This window comes from Hylobates moloch, unplaced genomic scaffold, assembly GCF_009828535.3.
Source record: "Hylobates moloch isolate HMO894 unplaced genomic scaffold, HMol_V3 SCAFFOLD_4, whole genome shotgun sequence".
NCBI lineage: Eukaryota > Metazoa > Chordata > Mammalia > Primates > Hylobatidae > Hylobates > Hylobates moloch.
Window position 1 is genome coordinate 29,659,315 of NW_026652279.1, and position 22,005 is coordinate 29,681,319.

The 22,005-nt window shown below is 40.7% G+C and overlaps 1 protein-coding gene across 5 annotated transcripts in view; it reads right to left on the reverse strand.

Annotated features, from left to right (window-relative positions):
* The window catches only part of RAF1 (Raf-1 proto-oncogene, serine/threonine kinase), an 85,272-nt gene that overhangs the window by 17,008 nt on the left and 46,259 nt on the right, over positions 1-22,005 (reverse strand). For 2 of the 5 annotated variants that reach the window (XM_032149751.2, XM_058437287.1), the window contains exons 2-8: positions 18,481-18,713; positions 11,673-11,785; positions 9,183-9,285; positions 8,700-8,857; positions 6,159-6,257; positions 3,793-3,946; positions 38-65 (exon numbers count right to left, since the gene is read on the reverse strand). In XM_032149751.2, coding sequence (XP_032005642.1) covers positions 38-65; positions 3,793-3,946; positions 6,159-6,257; positions 8,700-8,857; positions 9,183-9,285; positions 11,673-11,785; positions 18,481-18,687 — 862 coding nt within the window. In that variant the 5' untranslated portion in view covers positions 18,688-18,713. Of the gene's footprint in view, positions 1-37; positions 66-3,131; positions 3,192-3,792; positions 3,947-6,158; positions 6,258-8,699; positions 8,858-9,182; positions 9,286-11,672; positions 11,786-18,480; positions 18,714-22,005 lie in introns of those variants that run through there. The other 3 variants (XM_032149753.2, XM_032149754.1, XM_032149757.2) reach the window with 3 other exon arrangements.

Sequence of the window (22,005 nt, forward strand, 5' to 3'; positions counted from 1 at the left end):
GCCCATTATTGTTGGCTAAATGACTATGGAAAAGTACCTGATTCGCTGTGACTTCGAATTGCATCCTGAAACAGAAAAGGAAAGCTGGTCAACTCCTACACACAAAAGATTTTCTGTGGGGGAGGGAAAAGAGAGGAGGAGGATGTGCAAGAACAAAATAGATTATAAAACCTCTAAAAACCACAGAAATCCTAAACATACTCTGATCAACATTCCTTGATTAAATTCAGCAAATATCAGTGGCCAGTACCTCCAAGGCTGATTTTTCATTAAATATTAGAAGGATTTAATATTCCACCTCCCAGGTTCAAGTGATTCTCCTGCCTCAGTCTCCCGAGTAGCTGGGATTACAGGTGTGCACCAGCACGCCCGGCTAATTTTTGCATTTTTAGTAGAGACACGGCTTCGCCATGTTGGCCAGGCTCGTCTTGAACTCCTGACCTCAGGTGATCCTCCCGCCTCAGCCTCCCAAAGTGCTGGGATTACAGGCATGAGCCACCATGCCAAGCCTGGTATTAGTTTTTCATATATAATGAAAAACCACATTCCTTTTCTCAAAAGAAAGCAATGTACACAACAAACATACTCTTTCAAGGGAAGCTAGCAAAGTTACTCTCAGCTGAGACCCTTCCAAAGATTGGGATTCTTGTTCCACTGAGGCTCAAAACTTTTTTTAAAAAGGCAGGGTGGGGAGGTGGATTCTGGGGGAAGCTCACTCTTACTCCACGAGGAGTTAGGCTAAATTGACTAGAAGTTGTATTTGAAAAAGGTAAGCAGCCTACATACTTTATCCAAGCCTAAAATCACAGAAAGCTGGAAAGACCACAAATCCAAGTTCAAAACCTACATTTTACATATAAGAAAACACATCTGAACAGGTAGAGAGACTTGGCAGGGTCACTTGGCAGAACCAGTAGGTGGCAGAAATAGAACCAGAAACCATCATACATGGATCTCAGCCCTCAGCTCCTTCACCACAAAACACTGCCTTATGGGCGAATTTGGAAATTGGTTACATTCTACTCATGGGAGAAAGCAAAGGCTATCTTTAGAATTTATTAGAAACTGTTTGGAAAATAGTTTAAATCACAGAGGCCTCTATGAGACCTAAACCCCAATCTAAAATTCATCGCTTGGAATAGAACAGTATAATAGAATAATATAAAACCACTTGGCCCCCATATCCTCAAAAATGACATTTTTTGGGGGGAAGTCCTACTATTCTCTTTGTGTAACTACAGTATAGACAAGATACTTGTTCCACACAACTATTACTGGAATGCTCCCACTCAATTATATAAAATGATAAAATTATATATCTAATTATATAATTAGATAAAAAGAATCAAACCAAGCTGTTCCCCCGCTCCCAAAACATAATTCGGAATTTAACAAGAAAGCCTAGTTCTGGTTCCCAAAACTAGCTAGTCTTCAGAATTACCTGGAGAGTGATTCTGACTCTGGAAAGAAGGATGAAGATCCACCCCTAATCCCCGACCCAGGATTGACTTAGCATGTTTTGGAGGGGAATGTGGGAAGCCCAGGAATCTGTGTGTTTTTAAGTACAGCAGGATAACTGCCAGGTGGGCAAAACACTGGCAAAAAATAATGTGGATTTCAATAGAAATCTGCAGCTGTAGCTTCATTATCAAAGTAATCTGTTCTTTGTTTTTAAAGCAAAGCACAATTTATTTTTATTAACCACAATTATATTCCTATGTAGTAGGATATTTTCCTTAATGTTATGGTAATTTTCTTCCCTGTATCCATTAAATATCCCATATTTTATTCTGTACTAATTTCTATAGTTGGATCAATTTATTCTACAAAGAATTTTCCTATTGTTCCTGGAATCTAAATACTCAAGAGAACTATGAATAATTTGAGACCTACAAATAATTTAAATAAATAAAGCAACAATTAGTCTACTTTAAAAATGCTGACTTATATGTGATTAAATTAACAGGAATCAAAATTTACCCTGCTTCTAAAGTAAAAAATGATTAGGCACAACAATTGTGCTAATTCTTTTATAATAAAAACTCAAAAATTCTTACTTGACACAATCATACACAGCTCATTACAACCTCAAATTCCTGGGCTCAAGTAATCCTCCTGCCCGAGCCTCCTGAGTAACCAGGACTGCAGGTGCACACCACCAAGCCTAGCTAATTTTTATATATTTTTTTGTAGGGGTGGGGTTTGCTACATATAGCCCAGGCAGGTCTCGAACTCCTGGTCGCAAGTGATCTTCCTGCCCAGCCAGTTCTAACCTTACTGTTCCCTGTAAGTATTACAGTGTTCATACAGGAACAAACCATTTAATAGAAGTAGCAGTAACTGGTATATTATTGTATTATCAGGACTAATCATAATGATAAAGTCAAAATAATAAAATTTATAGCTTATACATGACCTCCTCACAATAGTGGCAGTACAATTATGTTGAAAGTGATTTGAGGTCTGAATGAGATAAACTGTGCCTAAGGCAGCAGGTGTCTACATGATGAGAGAGAGCACAGTTATCTCTGATAAGCTTTCAATAAAGAATATTTATTCCAGGGCTTATCAACCAAAAACACATTTGGTTACTAATATATAAACAGAATACCAATGCTGTGAGCACCAACTAAGTAAGTCTAACATTAGTCTTTGGTTGGAATTGATTTAAAAAAAAAAAAAAACAACTTTTTAATGCCCCTGGCCTCAAAATCTAACTTGAGATTTTTTTGTTTGTTTTTAAGGTGGATTCTTACTGTGTTGCTCCAGTTGGAGTGCAATGGCTATTCACAGGCACAATTGTAGCTCCCTACAGCCTAGAACTTCTGGGATCCAGTGATCGTCCTGCCTTAGCCTCTGGAGTAGCTGGGACAACAGGCATACACCGTCATGCCTGGCCTAACTTAAGAAATTCATTTCACCTATCATCAATACCATATACAACTTTTTTTTCACTTCTATATACTCTACTGCCAAAAAAAACTTAAAAGAAAAAAGAAAAAACATGGAAACAAGTGACAAGAAATATAAATTTAACTTAGCAACTATTTCATTTTTGGTAGTCTGCTGTCTGACAGTTTTAGCAATCCTGTTAATTACAAGAAAGCAAAGGCATGAAGAAAAATACCTACTCTTCCCCTCAAACAAAATCGTCTGGACCACGCCCTGGGAGAAGCATTCAGGTTGTTATTCTAGTCCAAAGCAATGAGAAATAAAGAAGAATAAAGAACAAAGGAAGTATTTAAGTGTATTCAGTTGTTATTAAAGATGAAGCAGAAAGCAAATTAATAAACCAATAGGACATAACCAAAAAGCCAAGAAAAGAAAAAGCAGTTCAAAAACACTAGCTTTGGGCACTTTGACATCTCCCTAAATACCTGCTTATTAAAGTCCTAGGACTCCACCCTTTTATTTCTAAATAAAATTACAAAAGTCTTCCAGAGAATCTGTAGTTCTCCATCACTGTTATTTTCTGTCCCACACCAAAATTAAACTCCTCTTTAAATATCTTAGACACTCGTTCATTAATAGCCTATTCAAATCTGATAATGGGAAGAGTTCAAATGTTAACATTTTTTCAGGAAGTTTTAGTTCTCCAGTTGAATGATATACTAACCAGACTATTCAGCCAGTCTGAAGATATTATGGATATAAAATAAACTGTAAAAGTCCAGAGACCTGAGAAAGTGTTGCAACATTCCTTGATCAGATTTGAAACCCAAAACTCTGAAATAAATATCAACCTCATCCCATTAATTGACTGACATTACCACCCCCAAGGGGCCCTATTACCTCAATCATCCTGCTGTCCACAGGCAGGGTGGTGCTGACCATGTGGACATTAGGTGTGGACGTCGACCTCTGCCTCTGGGAGAGGGAACCTTCAGATGAGGGACTGGAGGTGTTAAAGGTGAAGGCGTGAGGTGTAGAATATCTGTGCTGAGAACTAGGCAAGGAGGAGAAAGAAAATTCCGTGATTGGCACTTAGGCTTTCATACTGGTGAAGTCTTTCAAGTACCTAGTTGATAAGTAAGATGCTTAACGACAAACTCTACCTGTACAACCTTTGACAAAATGTTTGATTCTTTCAAATATGTGACATCTAAAAATTATCTTAAGTCTAGGTGCTTTTGCATACAAAATTTGGAACAGGAAATAATATACGTATTGGGAATTCAATGAAAAGGAGAATGCATTGTTAAGTTTTCTTTTTTTTAATAAAGCACCATCCGAATACTCCAAATTTTTACAACATCTCCGGGAAAGAACAGATTAACATTTGACAACCACACTACCACCTATTAAGCTAGTTGGAACGTGCCCAGTATAATTTAGAGACTAAATTTGAGAACTTATTTAAATAGATGAGTAGACATGCTGAGCACGTCTGCAAAAAGGCCAGGATTTTACCCTCTGTTTGTCCTTTCCTGCTACAACCAGCAAACAAAGTAAATAAATGGGAATTCAGTTTTTAGATGGAAATAACTAAATGTGAAATTAACCACTGGCCTCTTCCAGCCACCACCACCCTCCCACCAACCAAACTGGGAACATGCATTAAGAGGTATAACGAGGCCGGGCGCGGTGGCTCACGCTTGTAATCCCAGCACTTTGGGAGGCCGAGGCGGGCGGATCACGAGGTCAGGAGATCGAGACCACAGTGAAACCCCGTCTCTACTAAAAATACAAAAAAATTAGCCGGGCGTGGTGGCGGGCGCCTGTAGTCCCAGCTACTCGGAGAGGCTGAGGCAGGAGAATGGCGTGAACCCGGGAGGCAGAGCTTGCAGTGAGCCGAGATTGCGCCACTGCACTCCACTCCTGGTGGGTGGAGCGAGGCCCCCCCTTTCCCAAAAAAAAAAAAAAAAAAAGAGGTATAACGTTTTCATTATTTGCTCTAAAGATTAGTCTGAGGTTTGTTCAGATTCAGCTAACACCCATGTATGAATTAAAGGGATAAAAGGCAAACTTTTCTAAGGGAAATTGTTCTATTGTCTTGAAAAAATGCCTTCCCACATAATTCTCTGTTTATGGCTTCAGAGGCCTGGTTTCTTCTAATCTTCAGAGGTAACTACAAACTCTTGGTCAGATTTGCTTCTCAAATTATCAAGAAAAATAAAAGCCATACAGAAATATATATTCAGACATATGCAAATTCCTTAAGATATGCTGCCTTTAATATTTCCATAGTAGTTTCACATTAAACATTATCTGATTACACATTGTGTGTGTGTGTGTGTGTGTGTGTGTGTATACATAATTTTTTTTTTTGAGACAGTCTTGCTCTGTCACCCAGGCTGGAGTGCAGTGGTGCCATCTCAGTTCACTGCCTACCACGTTCACGATTCTCCTACTTCAGCCTCCCAAGTAGCTGGGCCAAAAGGCGCATTATCACCACACCCACCCAGTTTTTTGTATTTTTAGTAGAGATGGGCTTTCACCATGTTGGCCAGGCTAGTCTGGAACTCCTGACCTCAAGTAGTCCGTCTGCCTCGGCCTCCCAAAGTGCTGGGATTACAGGTGTGAGCTACCGTGCCTGGCCTAAAGTAAGATATTTTGGATGTAGATTTTACTTTAGGTTTCAAATTCATGTGTGTAACACTGAGCAATACGTGAACTCAACAAAACTGATTATAAAGCTGGAAAACAGAGTAAAGACAAGTTATATGCAAACTCAGAGATACATTAGAAACAATATTTATGCTGAAAATCTAATTAAATGTTTTTTAAAGACACTAGTCTATTTAAATACATGGTTTTAGCAAATGCATCGGCCACAACATGCATTTCAAAGTTACGGGTTTTATTTTTATCGAATCACTGTATTAAGTTTTGGGACCCCTTCCATCGAGGTTGAACTCAGTACATACTGAGGAAAGCAGAATCTCAAGCTCTTTAAAACATTAATGACATATTAAGGAATACACTACGATAACAGAAGAAGCTACAGTCAAAGTCACTTTCCAGAATGTAAGACCTACAGGTCCATAAAGAGAAATTTCTACATTTTGCTGTACCACCAGTATCAAGTTCCACAGAAGCAGCAAGGGGTTTCCACGTAGAGAGAAGGGAATGCGAAGAAACTTATTTTTTGTCTTCAAGCTTCCAACCCCACCACCCCCAATAACTTTCTAAAAGAAAAGCTATAGGTAAAAAATTACCTAACAGGCATCCTGGAAACAGACTCTCGCATACGACGCATAGTCAAAGAGGGTAGTGCTGGGACTCCACTATCACCAATAGTGGAATTTGGAAACAATCTAAACAAAAGTAGGGAAAGATCGGTTTTTAGGCTTGCAGTAATCTTACAGAGACAATCAGCATGCCTTGCTTTTGCAAACTCAGAGCTACTAAAACTGAACTTTTCCCAGTCACATTTTCCTCAGCTGTTTTACATTACCTAGAATAAAGGGAACAATATTCCAAATAACTGGATTTGAATGGTTATTGAATGTGAATAATACTGACCTGCCAATAAACATACAGGCTCCTGTGTGCTTTTTCTTTTTTTTAAGATGGAGTCTTGCTCTGTCGCCCAGGCTGGAGTGCAGAGGTGTAATCTCGGCTCACTGCAACCTCCACCTCCCAGGTTCTCCTGTCTCAGCCTCCTGAGTAGCTGGGATTACAGGCACACACCACCACGCCCAGCTAATTTTTGTATTTTTATCATACTTCAAGTTTTAGGGTACACGTGCACAATGTGCAGGTTTGTTACCTAGGTATACATGTGCCATGTTGGTGTGCTGCTCCCATTAACTCGTCATTTAACATTAGGTATATCTCCTAATGCTATCCCTTCCCCCAATTTTTGTATTTTTAGTAGAGACAGGATTTCACCATGTTGGCCAGGCTGGTCTCGAACTCCTGACCTGAGGTGATTGACCTGCCCCGGCCTCCCAAAGTGCTGGGATTACAGGCGTGAGCCACCGCACCCGGCCCAGTGTGCATTTCTAGGAAATACTGGTCCTATGTCTAGCTATATCAAAATAATGTTTTTCAAACTACAGTACAACATTTTACAAACGATGTCACATAGAGCTTCTCTGGAAACATTCCATCTTGAAAATACATAGATAAAAGACTAAAATAGGAGGAATAAATCACAGAAAAGTGAGTAATTAGGCACCTTCTTTCCATGAGGTGGGCACTTGTGCTTAGTAATTTCACAGGTTATGTCAGCAAGCCTCATAAGAACAATGCAAGGAAGGTAATATCCCCTTTATTCAGATGCATGAACGAAAACTCAGATGTCGTTAATGACAACACTGAGATTTTGACATATGTCTGTTAGACTCAAAAGCTTGTGCTGCCAGGTGTGGTGGCTCACACCTGTAACCACAACACTTGGGAAGGCCAAGGCGGATAGATTGCTTGAGCTCAGGAGTTCCAGACCAGCCTGAGCAACATGCTGAAACCCCGTCTCTAGAAAAAACACAAAAATTAGCTAGGCATGGTGGCATACATTTGTAGTCCCAGCTACTCAGGAGGCTGAGGTAGGAGGATTACTTGAACCCAAGAGGTCGAAGCTACAGTGAGCTATGATCATGCCGCTGCACTCCAGTGTGGGAGACAGAGCGAGGCCCTATCTTTAAAAAAGAAAAAGGCTGGGCATGGTGGCTCACGCCTGTAATCCCAGCACTTTGGGAGGCCGAGGTGGGCAGATCATGAGGTCAAGAGATCGAGACCATCCTGGCCAAGATGGTGAAACCTCATCTCTACTAAAACTACAAAAATTAGCTGGGCGTGGTGGTGTGTGCCTGTAGTCTGAGCTACTCGGGAGGCTGAGGCAGGAGAATCACTTGAACCTGGGAGGCAGAGGTTGCAGTGAGCCGAGATCACGCCACTGTACTCCAGCCTCATGACAGAAAGAGACTCGTCTCCGAAAAAAAAAAAAAAAAAAAAAAGAGGTGGGGGACAAAAATAAGATAAATTTTTAAAGCTTGTGCCATTTGTGCTACTCAAGCTCTCATCACAAAATCAATATGTAAGTGACCAAAGTGACCATGAAAGCAAAAACGTTTTCATCATGGTCTAATAATTACACTCCCTTGGTTTCTCTAGTACTGTCAAAAAAGGACAAAACTTTAAACTTTTCATATCCCTAGTTACAGTTTTTAAAAGGCAGTTTGGACCATGTACTTTTAATATAAACTTTAAATTCTTTAATAAAATTTTATCTATATGAAATATATTGTCTCCTGAAAGAAATAAGAATCTTTCAAGATTTTATGTTCAAACAATTTTAAGTCCAAACAACTAAGTTTTCTCCAGTTTGAAGTGAAGAAAATAGCATCAACTGTGCTTTCTGCTCCTTCTCAATGTCAAAGGCTCATTCAGCATATTCAACAAAATACAGAGCAGTGTCTACTACCAACCCTAGTAGATGATACTATTAAGAGATAAAAGCAAAAAATCTTGTTTTCATATCCTTTTGCTCTTTTCCTTACTGAATCACAGTCACAGTATGTCAATCTCAATTTGACAGATAACAAGTCCTACTCCTACCTGCTCATCCTGGAGTATTAATGCCACCAAACCTAGCTAGTTTCAGAATTATCACTGTTTCTAAAGTAGTTTCTGGATCACAATTCATTAAATGAGTCTAAAATCCAGACCTGTCAGTCAAAATCTACAACAAATACCCTTTAAAGTATTTATACTCCTCATCCCTATATTCCTTGAGAAACAGAACAATGCCTTACAAGAGCTGTCTGATGTTACTCCAGTCCACACACATAGTAGGTACTTTGGTGCTACAGTGCTCATGAAATTTGTAGCCACAAGTCTGACATCGAAATCCATTCAGCAGGAATTTCTGACAGATGTCACAGAAGGCAAGCTTCAGGAACGTCTTCCGAGCCTACAACAAGAACACAGGTGTAAATTATGCTGAATAAATAAAAGATGACAAAAGACAACATCATTTCCTTCTTGGCCTCCAAAAAAGTTTTTACAAAATGAATCATACTTCCAACATGTACAGAATTCATAATCACAAATTAGAGTATATCTCTGACTAATGAAATCTAAATTGCCTTACTGTAAACAACAGCATAAAGAACTTTAAACAATCCAACTATATATATATATATATATATATACACATATGCATATTACCCGAGAAATTTCTGTTATGCCTGGCAAAGCCCTCAACATGCCAGAAAGAGAAGAGATCTGCAACTTACAAAGTTGTGTGTTGTGAGCGGAACATGATCCAGGAAATCTACTTGAAGTTCTTCTCCAATCAAAGATGCAGCATCAGTATTCCAATCTAAGCGTGCTTTTTTACTAGAAAGGATTTAAAAAAAACATGAAAGGGAAATGTTTCAACAAGGTCAAAGTTCAATAGAAATAACAGCTACTATTTATCACATGCCATATAAACACAACTTTATTTAATCCATACAACAATAATTTATTTAATTCATACAACAAACCTATGAAGTAGGTATTATTTCTATCTGAAAAATAAGAAAACTGGGACTCTAAGAAGGTAATTTGCTCAAGGCCACACAGCAAGATTAACGGCCTACGTTGGAATCTAGGTCCGTTGAACTCCAAAGCCCATGTTCTTAGAATCAAGTTTTCTCTTTATTTACTTAAAAAAATGTTTTTTGGTAGAGACAGAGTCTTGCTGTGTTGCCCAGGCTGGTCTTGAATCCCTGGCCTCAAGCGGTCCTCCTGCCTCACCCTCCCAAAGTGCTGGGATTACAGGTATGAACCACCATGTCTGGCCAGAATAAAGTTTTCTTTAAACAATGATATATAACAATCTCACGATAAAGTCAATATACATTAAATTGGAATTTGTAACACTAAAATCTTACAAAAATCCCCAAATCCTGTAAAATGGACTATAAATATTGCTGCAGTATAAAATTTAGTCTTCAGCAGCCTATTTCAATCTAGATAAATAGAAAGGAACCACAAATGAAAAATGTACTTTTCTATTAATTAATAACAGACTCAAATCTGTAGTTGTAGGGTCTATAAATCAATGAGAAACTTAACTGTCTTAAAATCTACTCTGAAACCACACTTTCTGTGCCTACAGTATAAATAAGACAAAAAATAGAAACATAAGTAAAAATTAATGCCCAGTTCCTTTCTCATGTTTTATCCAGTTAATCTGGCCCATTTTCCAAAGGAAGAATATTCTCAGGTAAAGAGAAAATAACATGTATAGCACCATTCAAGCCTCTCCCTTATCCACCAGAAGCCTAGTCAAGCCATTTTGCTCACTATCCAACAGTAAATAATACATTCCTCAATATAATTACCTATACAGCACCTGGAAAACTCCCTATAACTCCAAAGGACTACTTTGCCCTTATGAAGAGGAGGAGGACAAGCCTTATTTTCTCATCAATCTGCAGACTGATCCTAGTGACAATCTGCTGTCTGTCCTAGAGACTCCAGAGTAGCTCCAAACCAGTGCAGCCTTGGATGAGAGTAAACCAAGCCCTCCCTGTCTCAGAATCTCTCTAGTCCTTAAGGAGCACTACGGATTGGCTTAGGGACCCAACCTGGGCTACATTCAGCAAAAGTTAACATCTGCTTCAAAGACTTGCACTTCAATAAACGCCTCCTAAATTGAGAATTACACTCACCCCCCCTTTGAGTAGATTCATTCCCTGGGCTATTCTCTCAAACTGGAGAACTCTTTGAAACATGAAAAAATGTAAGCTAAAGATGAATAACATAAGTGACGCTTTCCAAGAAGAGGGTAAAAAAGAACCCTTTAAAGGTTTCCCTGTATTTTAGGGGTGGAGGGAATAATGGATAATGCATAATTATGGACAGCTCTGCTGCTTTGAGGTATTACTCCCAGCCTTTGAGGGGATGCCTCTATCTTGCCACCACCATTAGGAATTGGATAAACTATGACTCCTTCCTGAAGCAGAAATGCTTTTGCATCTTTAAACAATCTATCCAACAGCAGGGATTAGTACACATTTAACTGAATAAAAAAAAATTAGTGAATGAGAAAAGTCAATCTCCCAAGGATAGCATTCTTTATATATAATAATGCACTTTCTGAGTGCCCAGTCTATGTAATGCATTAGAGTAAACACAAAGAAAAATCTTTGTCTCAAAAAACACAGCATCTAACATCACTGTTTCCATCCATGGAAACATTATCAATACCTAACATGTGTTTGTTTTTGTTTTTTTGGCTTTTTTTAATAGACAGGATCTTGCTCCAGCCCAGGCTGGAGTCCAGTGGCACAATCATGACTCACTGCAGCCTCAAGCCCCTAGGCTCATGCAATATTCTCACCTCAGCCTTTCGAACAGCTAGGACGACAAGGCCGCACCACCATGCCTGGCTAATTTTTAAAAATTTTTTGTAGAGATGGGCCTTCACTATGTGCCCAGGCTGGTCTCGAACTCTTGGCCTCAAGCAACCCTCTTGCCTCAGTTTCCCAAAGGGTTAAAATTACAGGTATTGGCCATCATGCCCAGCTTAACGTGTATTTAACTTTTCAAGAGAATGTCCAAGCAATAATTTCAATTTCTTAATACCTATTTTTCTGAATTATCTCTTTATAAAGAAAGGTATAGACATATACAATATTCTATAGGAAGCTAGTACAATTTAATACAAACATAGCTGTTTGAAGCTAGAAGATCCTTACTAGTCTGAAGAAGTCAACTGACTGTTGAGCTCTTACCCTTTGTGTTCGTGGAGAAGTCTGAACACTGCACAGCACTCTGGTTGCAGGCCCCTCACCTTGAGTGCTTTCATAAGGCAGTCATGCAAGCTCATTCCATTTCGCACATTGACCTACAAACAAAGGACCACCTTTAGGACCAACACAGGATGCAGCACCCCTTGGAAAGGTGGGCACAGAAATAAATGCACCAGTCTGTAAGGGTGCAGGCAAATTTATGACAGCATTGCTTGTGATGGCGCACGCACACACACATATACGAAACAACCTGAATATCCAGCAATATGAAAGTACTTGAATGGAGTGTGAGACATCTGTATTATGTCACATTATGCAGCTATTATATTACTTATAATGACCTGGATGGAGATGAGTCCATGATATATTAATTGGGGGAAAATATCCTTCAGAATAACAGAGTAAGATTATTTTAAAGGTGAAGAGGCCGGGCACGAGGGCTCACGCCTGTAATCTCAGCACTTTGGGAAGCCAAGGTGGGTGGATCACCTGAGGTCAGGAGTTCAAGACCAGCCTGGCCAACATGGTGAAACCCCAGCTCTACTAAAAATACAAAAATTAGCCAGGCATGGTGGTGGATGCCTGTAATCTCAGCTACTTGGGAGGCTGAGGTAGGAGAATTGCTGGAACCCAGAAGGGAGAGGTTACAGTGAGCTGAGATCACACCATTGCACTCCAGCCTGGGTGACAAGAGTGAGACTCCGTCTCAAAAAAAAAAAAAAAAAAAAAAGGGTGAAGAAATCTGTATATGTTACATGAGTGGAAAGGTGGAAAGAGTTACACTTAGCTGTTCACATCAAGAGATAGTGTTTAAGAAGGATAAAATGATAAACTTTTCCTTTATACGTCTCTAATTTTGTGTGATTAGAATGTATACACATGTATGTTCATTAGCGTCATTAGAGAGGAAATAAGCCAATCTGATCTATAAACAAATGAGTTTTTATGATCAAAATTTGTACTTCAACCTATTTCAACAAAAATGACTGATCATTCTAACAAAAATTCCATCTCACACGTACTTAACACTAGTGAAGGCAAAGCAGGAAGTGGAAGATATAGAACTCTAGCCCTGCTGTAGGGACAAACACCAATCTTAGTTTAAATATATGTGCACACCATACCAAGCAGCCTTAGTGGCACATACTTCTCTATATTCCCCTGTACTCAATCCTCAAAAAGCTAGGCAGGTACTCAGAACCCTATTGGGAAGTGTGAGTGCCCAGGATACTCACAATTAAGGGCAGCTGTAAAAAAAAACTTGAACTAAAATTTCAGAGTTTTGATAAAAGCCCTCCATGTTTTAACTTCAAAGCCAAGAGTTAATCAAAAGTAAGGTAACTAGAGTCAGTATGGCCAGCAAGGAGGGCAAAACAGAGATTTGCAGTGCTTGTGAACTGTCTACAAGGTTCCTCCTCTGATTGAAAGTGTTAACAGCTGACAGCAGCCAGCCAACCCCCCCACCTCCCCAGAAGGTGGTGAGTGTATGCATATATCTACCTATGTGGGTACACGGGGAGGGGGAAGGAAGTAAAGCAGGGCTCCGAAAGGCCCAAAGTGTTCTTAATCTTGGCCCTTACTCCAGCCACCTCCATGCCAATCCAGCCAACCTTCTCTAGCTGGTTTACAACAGAAAAAAGTCGTAAGAAAGAGGACATAGGTATCTGGGCCCTTCTAGTTACCAGGCTCCAAACCAGGGCATAGTATCTGGATGCAAAGCAGAGAAAACAATCTAGGAAAGAAGAGAATGCATGTAAGCCTGAGGAATTTGAAAACATCAGAGAGGGGCAACGTAAGAAGTTTTTCACGAGGCTTTATTTTGCTATCACCAGGGACTGATGGGGACTTATCTGTGCAGTAATCATTCTTTGAAGCCCAAAGATGGACTCCACATTGAGAGTACAGTATAGAAGAATTTGAACTTGTTAACAGATTAGTCGAGAAGGTGATGGGAGTGGGGGAGGAATATTCTCCAGGAGGATCAATCATCTGGGAGAAAGGAAAAGATTTTCCAAACGAAAAAAGTTCCTTTGGAGTTTGTGATAGCCTCCTTAGCTACTGATGGTTTTTCCTCTCCTTCAGAGATGTGGAAGAAAGGAAAGGTCGTGAACAACAGGGTAAGGGGAAACCAACTGATTCTTCGAATAGATAAAGACTGATCATAGGAAACCGCTGAGGAAATGGGGATACAGGGGCAGGGGTCACCCAAGACTTTTGGCTCATATGAATGCTTTACCTATTTAAAAATAAATAAAATTAGCATTCTTTAAAAGTTCCTTGTAGATACCAAAATAGTTCAGACAAATGATATCTGGGATTTGTGTCAAAACACTGGGAAAGGAGTGGATGAAAACACAGATTAAGCAGGACTGCCATGGTTAGCTAAATGTTCAAAGTGGGTAAGGGGTACATCAGATTTGTTATTTTCTCTACGTGTGTGTGTGTGTGTGTGTGTGTGTGTGTGTGTGTGTGTGTGTGTAAAATCTATATTATATATACCGAGACAGGGTCTTGCTCTGTCATCTAGGCTGGAATACAATGGCATCATCATGACACATGCAGCCTTGACCACCCCAGTTCAAGTGATCCTCCTACCTCAGCCTCAGCTGGGACCACAGGTGGGCAGCACCACTTCTAGCTAATGTTTTTTTTTTTTGTAGAGACAAGATCTCACTATATTGCCCAGGCTGGTCTCAAACTCGGGCTCAAGCAATCCTTCCACCTCACCCTCCCAAAGTGCTGGGATTACAGGGAAAAGCCTCTGCACCCAGCCTGTATATATTTTTTAATGTTCCAAAATAAGTTTACTTTAAAAGTTTCTTGATGCAGTGATACCCACCAACTTCCAGCTTTTCAGAAACAAAACAAGCTATACTGATATGAACTATGAAGACACTAAGAATGAGGAAAATGAAGAGTAATAAACATACACTAACGGAATCATGACCTGCATCAAATACTGTATAGCAAAGTTTTCTAAGCTATAAAGTGATATCTGTTACATTATCAGTCTTCATTAAATCATACTTCAAGATGGACAGTTCTTTAAATATCATCTAATCCAGTCAGGTTCCCAAATGTAGCTGGCATTAGAATCCGCAGAGAAGCTTGTGAAAATATAGATTCCATCTACCTGTCCAACACATCCAAGGATTCTGATTCAGTTAGTATGGAACAAAGCCCATTCATACAGATTAATCTGTATTTTAACCTGCTGGTCAGCTGATTCTAACAATAGTGGTCCTCGGCTCCAGTCAATCACTCATCTAATAATAATTAGAAGCAGTAGCAGCAGCAGCAATAGCAGCAACAACAGCAGGAGAAAGTCAAAGAGGCATACATTTAGAAAATAAAAATTCCAAGAAACATTCAAAAACCTAATTATCACATCTAAAATTATTTAAATCAGATATACATCCTCTGTCTCATTCTCCTCTTTACAGCCCTCCATGGATACATGCTGAAATCAGTTAAATAATTCTAGAACCCACTGAGTGATTATGAGAGTCATTCTGGGTTCAGGAAGTGAAACAACCTGGGGAGGAGTAAAAAGAGCTGACTGATGGTGCTGGCCTAGCTAAGTGACTCTTCCCTCTTCTACTGCTTTCCTGAAGCTGAGTGCCTGGTGAAAGCAGCTAGTTCTTCCACAGTTAGTTCATCTTTACCCAAAGAAACAGGCAAAACTAACCTAGGCTACAACCTTCTCATAAGCTGTAGGAGAAGTCAAGCTTGGTTTCCAACCACCAGCTGTGCTCAAGTGGAGGGGATGAAGGACTACATAGATGTATAAAAAGCTAAGAAATAATCATAGCAGCTGAGTGCGGTGGCTCATGTCTGTAATCCCAGCACTTTGGGAAGGCGAGGCAGGCGGATCACAAGGTCAGGAGTTTGAGATCAGCCTTGCCAACATGGTGAAACCCCGTCTCTACTAAAAATACAAAGAAATTAGCCGGGTGTGGTGGCAGGTGCCTGTAATCCCAGCTACTTGGGAGGCTGAGGCAAGGAGAATCGCTTGAACCTGGGAGGTGGAGGTTGCAGTGAGCCGAGATCAGGCCGCTGCACTCCAGCCTGGGTGACAGTGAGAGCCTCCATCTAAAAAAAATACATATAATAATAATCATCATAGCTACCACTTCACTTAAAAATCAGCCACTGTGCTAAGTACAAGCCTCATTTCACAAAGGTCAGGAAAGAGGCTCAAAAAAGTACAGAACTTCTCTAAATGATACAGCTAATAAAAGGTAATGCAAGGATTTAAATTGGGGTTTTCTTGTTTTAAAGGTTCATACACTTAATCACTATGCCAAATTAAGTTTCCCAGCCTTCTGGGCAAACTGGTAGCAGATGGGGATGGAGAAGATACTCTCAATAACACTCTGAAGAAGCACCAAATGGTCTTCAGCTTCTCATAACACACACTTCCTATCTGACCTCTCAATTTAAGGTCACAAAGAAAATTAATGAGAAACAGTAAGTAAAATTACTTTGCAAATGGAAGACCATTGTTCAGATATAGGGGATTATCACTGCTTATTTTGCCAGCCATAAAATTTTCAATTTTAGGAAGAGAGACAAAGATAAACTTACTCAAACTTTAATTAAAGTTAGACTTGAGTTTTGCCTTCAGTTCAAAATGCACCTAAGTATTCAACACTAGGGAGGCTCCTTAGGTTCACAAAAAAAGTATAAACAATTTATTAACAAATTGGGAAGAGTGGAACTGTTAGAAGCAAACAGAGAAAACTCTGGACTGGGGTTCCTCACCTCAGAACCTTGCTTCACCTGACTATATGGAATAAACACAATGCACTGATTTTACACAAAGAACAGAGGATGGGAAAGGAAGAAGCATGGAAGTTTTGAACTCAAGTTTTCTCAAAAGTTCCACCAAACAAAACCAATGCAATTTCACTTTTCTGTTTTGGCCAGGTGGTTGGTTTTGTTTGTTTTATCCATAATACTAGAAAACCTTTTTTTTTTCTTTTCTTTGATAAGGGGTCTGGCTCTCTGTCACCCAGGCTGGGGTGAAGTGGTGCGATCTCAGCTCACTGCAACCTTTGCCTCCTGGGCTCAAGCCATCCTCCCACCTCAGCCTCCCGAGTACCGAGTAGCTGGGACTACAGACGCGTGCCACCACGCCTGGCTACATTTTTGTTGTTATTTCTTTTTTTTTTATATAGAATCTCACCCTTTCGTCCAGTCTGGAGTGCAGTGGCACAATCTCGGCCCACTGCAACCTCTGCCTCCCAGGTTCGAGTGATTCTCCTGCCTCAGCTTCCCAAGTAGCTGGGATTACAAACGTGCAACACCATGCCTGGCTATAATTTTTGCAATTTTAGTAGAGATGGGGTTTCACCATGTTGGCCAGGCTTGTCTCGAACTCCTGACCTCAAGTAATGAGCTGGCCTCAGCCTCCCAAAGTGCTTGGATTACAGGCGTAAGCCACCGCACCAGGCCTACTTTTTTGAATTTTTTTTTGTAGAGATGGGGTTTGCCATGTTGCCCAGACTGGTCTCGAACTCCTGAGCTCAAGCAATCTGCCCACCTCGGTCTCCCAAATTGCTGGGATTACAGGTGTGAATCACCACACCCGGCCAGAAAACTTTTTGAGTGCTAAATTCTTAGAAAAATTGAAGTTTTGGGCCGGGCGCGGTGGCTCACGCTTGTAATCCCAGCACTTTGGGAGGCCGAGGCGGGCGGATCACGAGGTCAGGAGATCGAGACCACGGTGAAACCCCGTCTCTACTAAAAATACAAAAAATTAGCCGGGCGTGGTGGCGGGCGCCTGTGGTCCCAGCTACTCGGAGAGGCTGAGGCAGGAGAATGGCGTGAACCCGGGAGGCGGAGCCTGCAGTGAGCCGAGATTGCGCCACTGCACTCCAGCCTCCTAAAAAAAAAAAAAAAAAAAAAAAAAAAAAAAAAGAATTTCGGAATTTTAGGCTGATGTTTCATGTGGAACCAAATTTGGGAGGCCGAGGCAGGTGGATTACCTGAGGTCAGGATTTAGACCACCGGGACCATGAAACCCTGACTATGCCGGGCGTGGTGGCATGTGCCTGTAGTCCCAGCTATTTGGGAGGCTGAGGAAGGAGAATCACTTCAATCTAGGAGGCAGAGGTTGCAGTGAGCTGCACTCCAGCCTGGGCGACAGAGTGAGAATCTGTCTCAAACAAAAAAAAAAAAAGAAAAGAAATTTTCTATCAGAAAACCTAGTGGCAGTGTCCTGCCATGATGCCAATATGAACCTGTCACTGGTACTACAAAAATAAACTACGCAGAACTAAGTGGCTGGTGTCAGTGCCCTGAAAAAGAAGATTCTATGATTTAGCTGCCTCCAGACTTGTCCTGGGCCTATGAAATATACAAATATAAATTTTTCTATGTAATTTTACTTTCTTCTTTATATTTGATTGTAATATTCAAAAAGCTTTAGGTGAATATTTTAATAGAAGAAATAAAATGTCTTCTAAAGTAGTTGGAAAGGCCTAGAGACTTTGCAAAGAAAAGTCTTCGAAATATACCCGTAAGAATGTACTATTTGTTTGGATGAGGTGGCACAAAGGAAGACATTCCAGGCAAGAGTAACAGAAGGAAGGCCAAGAGGTAGGAAAAAATAGGGGGTGTGGAAGGAACAGCAATATAAAGAAATAAATCTGCAGTTAGAAAAAAAACAATAAAGGTCCTAAATGACAATGAATATTTTGCCTGTCTTTAAGTTGAACAACATGATCCTTAATGTGTTCCACAGGCAGATAAATAGCTAAATTTCCTAAGTAGAATGTTCACATACCACTGTTCTTTGCTTGTTCGGCAAGAAAACACGGATAGTGTTGCTTGTCTTAGAAGGATCTGTAAGTTTGCCATCATCTGATGCCCGGCGCTGATAGCCAAACTGCTGAACTATTGTAGGAGAGATGCAGCTGGAGCCATCAAACACGGCATCTTTGAATCCAAAACCATTGCTGATCGTCTTCCAAGCTCCCTGTATGTGCTCCATTGATGCAGCTTAAACAATTCTTAAACCTAGTAAGAAACACAAATAATTGTAACCCTAGAACAAAAGTATTTAACCCAAGAACACAATACATAAAGAGTAATTATGAAAGTAGCACTATGTGGGTTTTTAATGATACCTCCTGCATTCATCAGCAAAGAAAAGTTTCTTTAATAGTACATTTCTATAAAATATTTCATAGATGAGGAAAATGGGACCAGCAGTTAAAAGATTTAGCAAGGGACTGCCAGGCACGGTGGTTCACGCCTATAATCCCAGCACTTTGGGAGGCCGAGGCGGGTGGATCACAAGGTCAGGAGATGGAGACCATCCTGGCTAACACAGTGAAACGCCATCTCTACTAAAAATACAAAAAATTGGCCAGGCGTGGTGGCTCATGTCTGTAACCCCAGTACTTTGGGAGGCCGAGGCGGACAGATCACGAGGCCAGGAGATCAAGACCATCCTGGCTAACACACAGTGAAACCTCGTTCTACTAAAAATACAAAAAATTAGCCGGGAGCGGCGGCAGGCGCCTGTAGTCCCAGCTACTCGGGAGGCTGAGGCAGGAGAATGGCGTGAACCCAGGAGGCGGAGCTTGCAGTGAGCCGAGATCGCGCCACTGCACTCCAGCCTGGGCGACAGAGGGAGACTCCATCTCAAAAAAAAAAAAAAAGAAAGAAAAAATACAAAAACTTAGCCGGGCGTGGTGGCGGGCGCCTGTAGTCCCACCTACTCGGGAGGCTGAGCCAGAATGGCATGAACCGGGGAAGCAGAGCTTGCAGTGAGCGGAGATCATGCCACCGCACTCCAGCTTGGGTGACAGAGCGAGACTCTGCCTCAAAAACAAAACAAAACAAAACATTTAGCAAGGGACCAGGCACAGTGGCTCACATCTGTAATCCCAGCACTTTGGGAGGCCGAGGCCAGTGCATCACTTGAGGCCAGGAGTTCAAGACCAGCCTGGCTAACATGGTAAAATGCTGTCACTACTTAAAATACAAAAATCAGCCAGGCATGGTGGTGGGTGTCTGTCATCCCAGCTACTAGGGAGGCTGAGGCAGGAGAAATCACTTGAACCCAGGAGGTGGAGGTTGCAGTGAGTCGATATTGCATCATCGCACGCCAGGCTGGGGGACAAGAGCGAGACTCCATCTCCCCAAAAAAGAAAAAAAAGCTAACCTGGAACATGAGCCCAGGTCTCAAGACTTCTAGTCTATTACTTTTTCAATTACATTTCTCTTCTTCCTAAGCAACTACCCTTGAGTGTGAGCAACACATTAGTACTATGAGAAATACCTGCAAAAAAGTGCCAGCCATAATTTATGACTTCAAGGAAGAAAAACTAATATTTCTAGGATGTATTTTAGGCACTTTATAAATTATCTCAAGCCGGGCGTGGTGGCTCATGCCTGTAATCCCACCACTTGCGGTGAGCCGAGATTGCGCCACTGCACTCCAGCCTGGGAGACAGAGCAAAATTCAATCTCAAAAAAAAAATAATAATAAATTATCTCATTTAATTTGTGTAAGAACCCCAAAGATTTTTTCTTTTCTTTTTTCTTTTTTTTTTTTGCGATGGAGTCTCACTCGGTCACCAGGCTGGAGTGCAGTGGCGCCATCTCGGCTCACTGTAACCTCCACCTCCCAGGTTCAAGCGATTCTCCTGCCTCAGCCTCCCGAGTAGCCGGGATTACAGGCATACACCACCACGCCCGACTGATTTTTGTATTTTTAGTAGAGATGGGGTTGGCCAAGTTGGCCAGGATGGTCTCAATCTCTTGACCTCGTGATCTGTCCACCTTGGCCTCCCAAATCACGCCTGGGATTACAGGCATAAGCCACTGTGCCCAGCCAGATTTTTAATCCCTTCCTCCATCCACACTTTCTTTTTAATTAATTTATTTTCTGAGACAGGGTCTTGCTCTGTTGCCCAGGCTGGAGTGCAGTGACATGATCACAGCTCACTGCAGCTTTGATTTTCCAGGCTCAAATGATCCTCCTACCTCAGCTTCCCAAGTACCTGGGACCACAGACATGCATCACCATGCCCAGCTAATTTTTAAAAACAGTTTTTTGTAGAGAAAGGCTCTCACTATATTGCCCAAGCTGGTCTTGAACTCCTGAGCTCAGGCAATCCACTCTCCTTAGCCTCCCAAAGTACTGGGATTACAGGTTCAGTCACTGCAAACCCTTTCTTTTTTGGACACAGAAGTCATGCTACTTGCTCAAGAACACCCCAGCAGTGGGTAAAATAACCAGATTCCTTATCTGTTTAAATTTAAAGTCCATGAATTTTCTACCATAACATTCAGAGTTCAGAGTTCAGTTCATTCAGAGTTCAGAGTTCAGTTCACAGTCAGAAACCAAGAAGATGTAAGGGGGGTAGGGTTTCCTCCTTTAGAAAACTTTGAGGTTGATAAGGAATTCCATCTTTTCAAGCCTTCCTCCTTCAGAAACTTGTTTTATTATTAACAATAGCTACCATTTACTAGAAGCTTACTATTATGAGGCAGGATACACAGCATACATTCCAATCATTATCCACCTTAATACTTACAGTATTACTCTAGGTAGGAATTATGTCCCCATTTTACAGCTGAGAAAATTCTCACACACACAGCTTGTAAGTGGCAAACTGGGATTCTGAACTGGGCTGCACTGATTCCATAGCCCTTACCTTCCCATATATAACACTAACACTCAAATCATTTCAGTCAGAGCTGAAATGGCCTAGAATTAAAGACCACAGAATCCAAACCTTGTTTTCAACCAAAAGTTTCTAACTGAATATCCACTATGTGCTAAAAGACATCACATGCCCAAATCAAGAGGGAGGTTAGATATTTAGTATTCTTAGATGACAGCTGAGAAAACCAAAGAGGTTTAGAGACAACTTAAGACCACAACATGGAGTTATTCTCATACAGTCTTGGTACATCCTTTTGGGAAAGAATATGATAATATCTATTAAAAGTTTGAAATGTTCTTAAAGAATGATCTAGTATTCTACTCCAGAAATTTGTCCCACAGAAGCCTAAGACAAGTGTATAAAAACATGTGTAAGCATATTCCTTGCAGCACTATTCATACCCTTGAAAAACTGTGGTAAAGATCAAATACCTAGCAATAGGGAATTAAATAAACCATGTTAATATCCATGTGATAAATAAAGTAGATCCATATATACAGAGACGGGAAAAGATATCCAAGACAACAAAAAATGAACAAAATATATAGTCTGAACCCTTTAATATTAATCTACAAAGAGAGAGGGAAATCTAGAAATGAATAAATGGATGGGGAACTCTAGAATTAAAG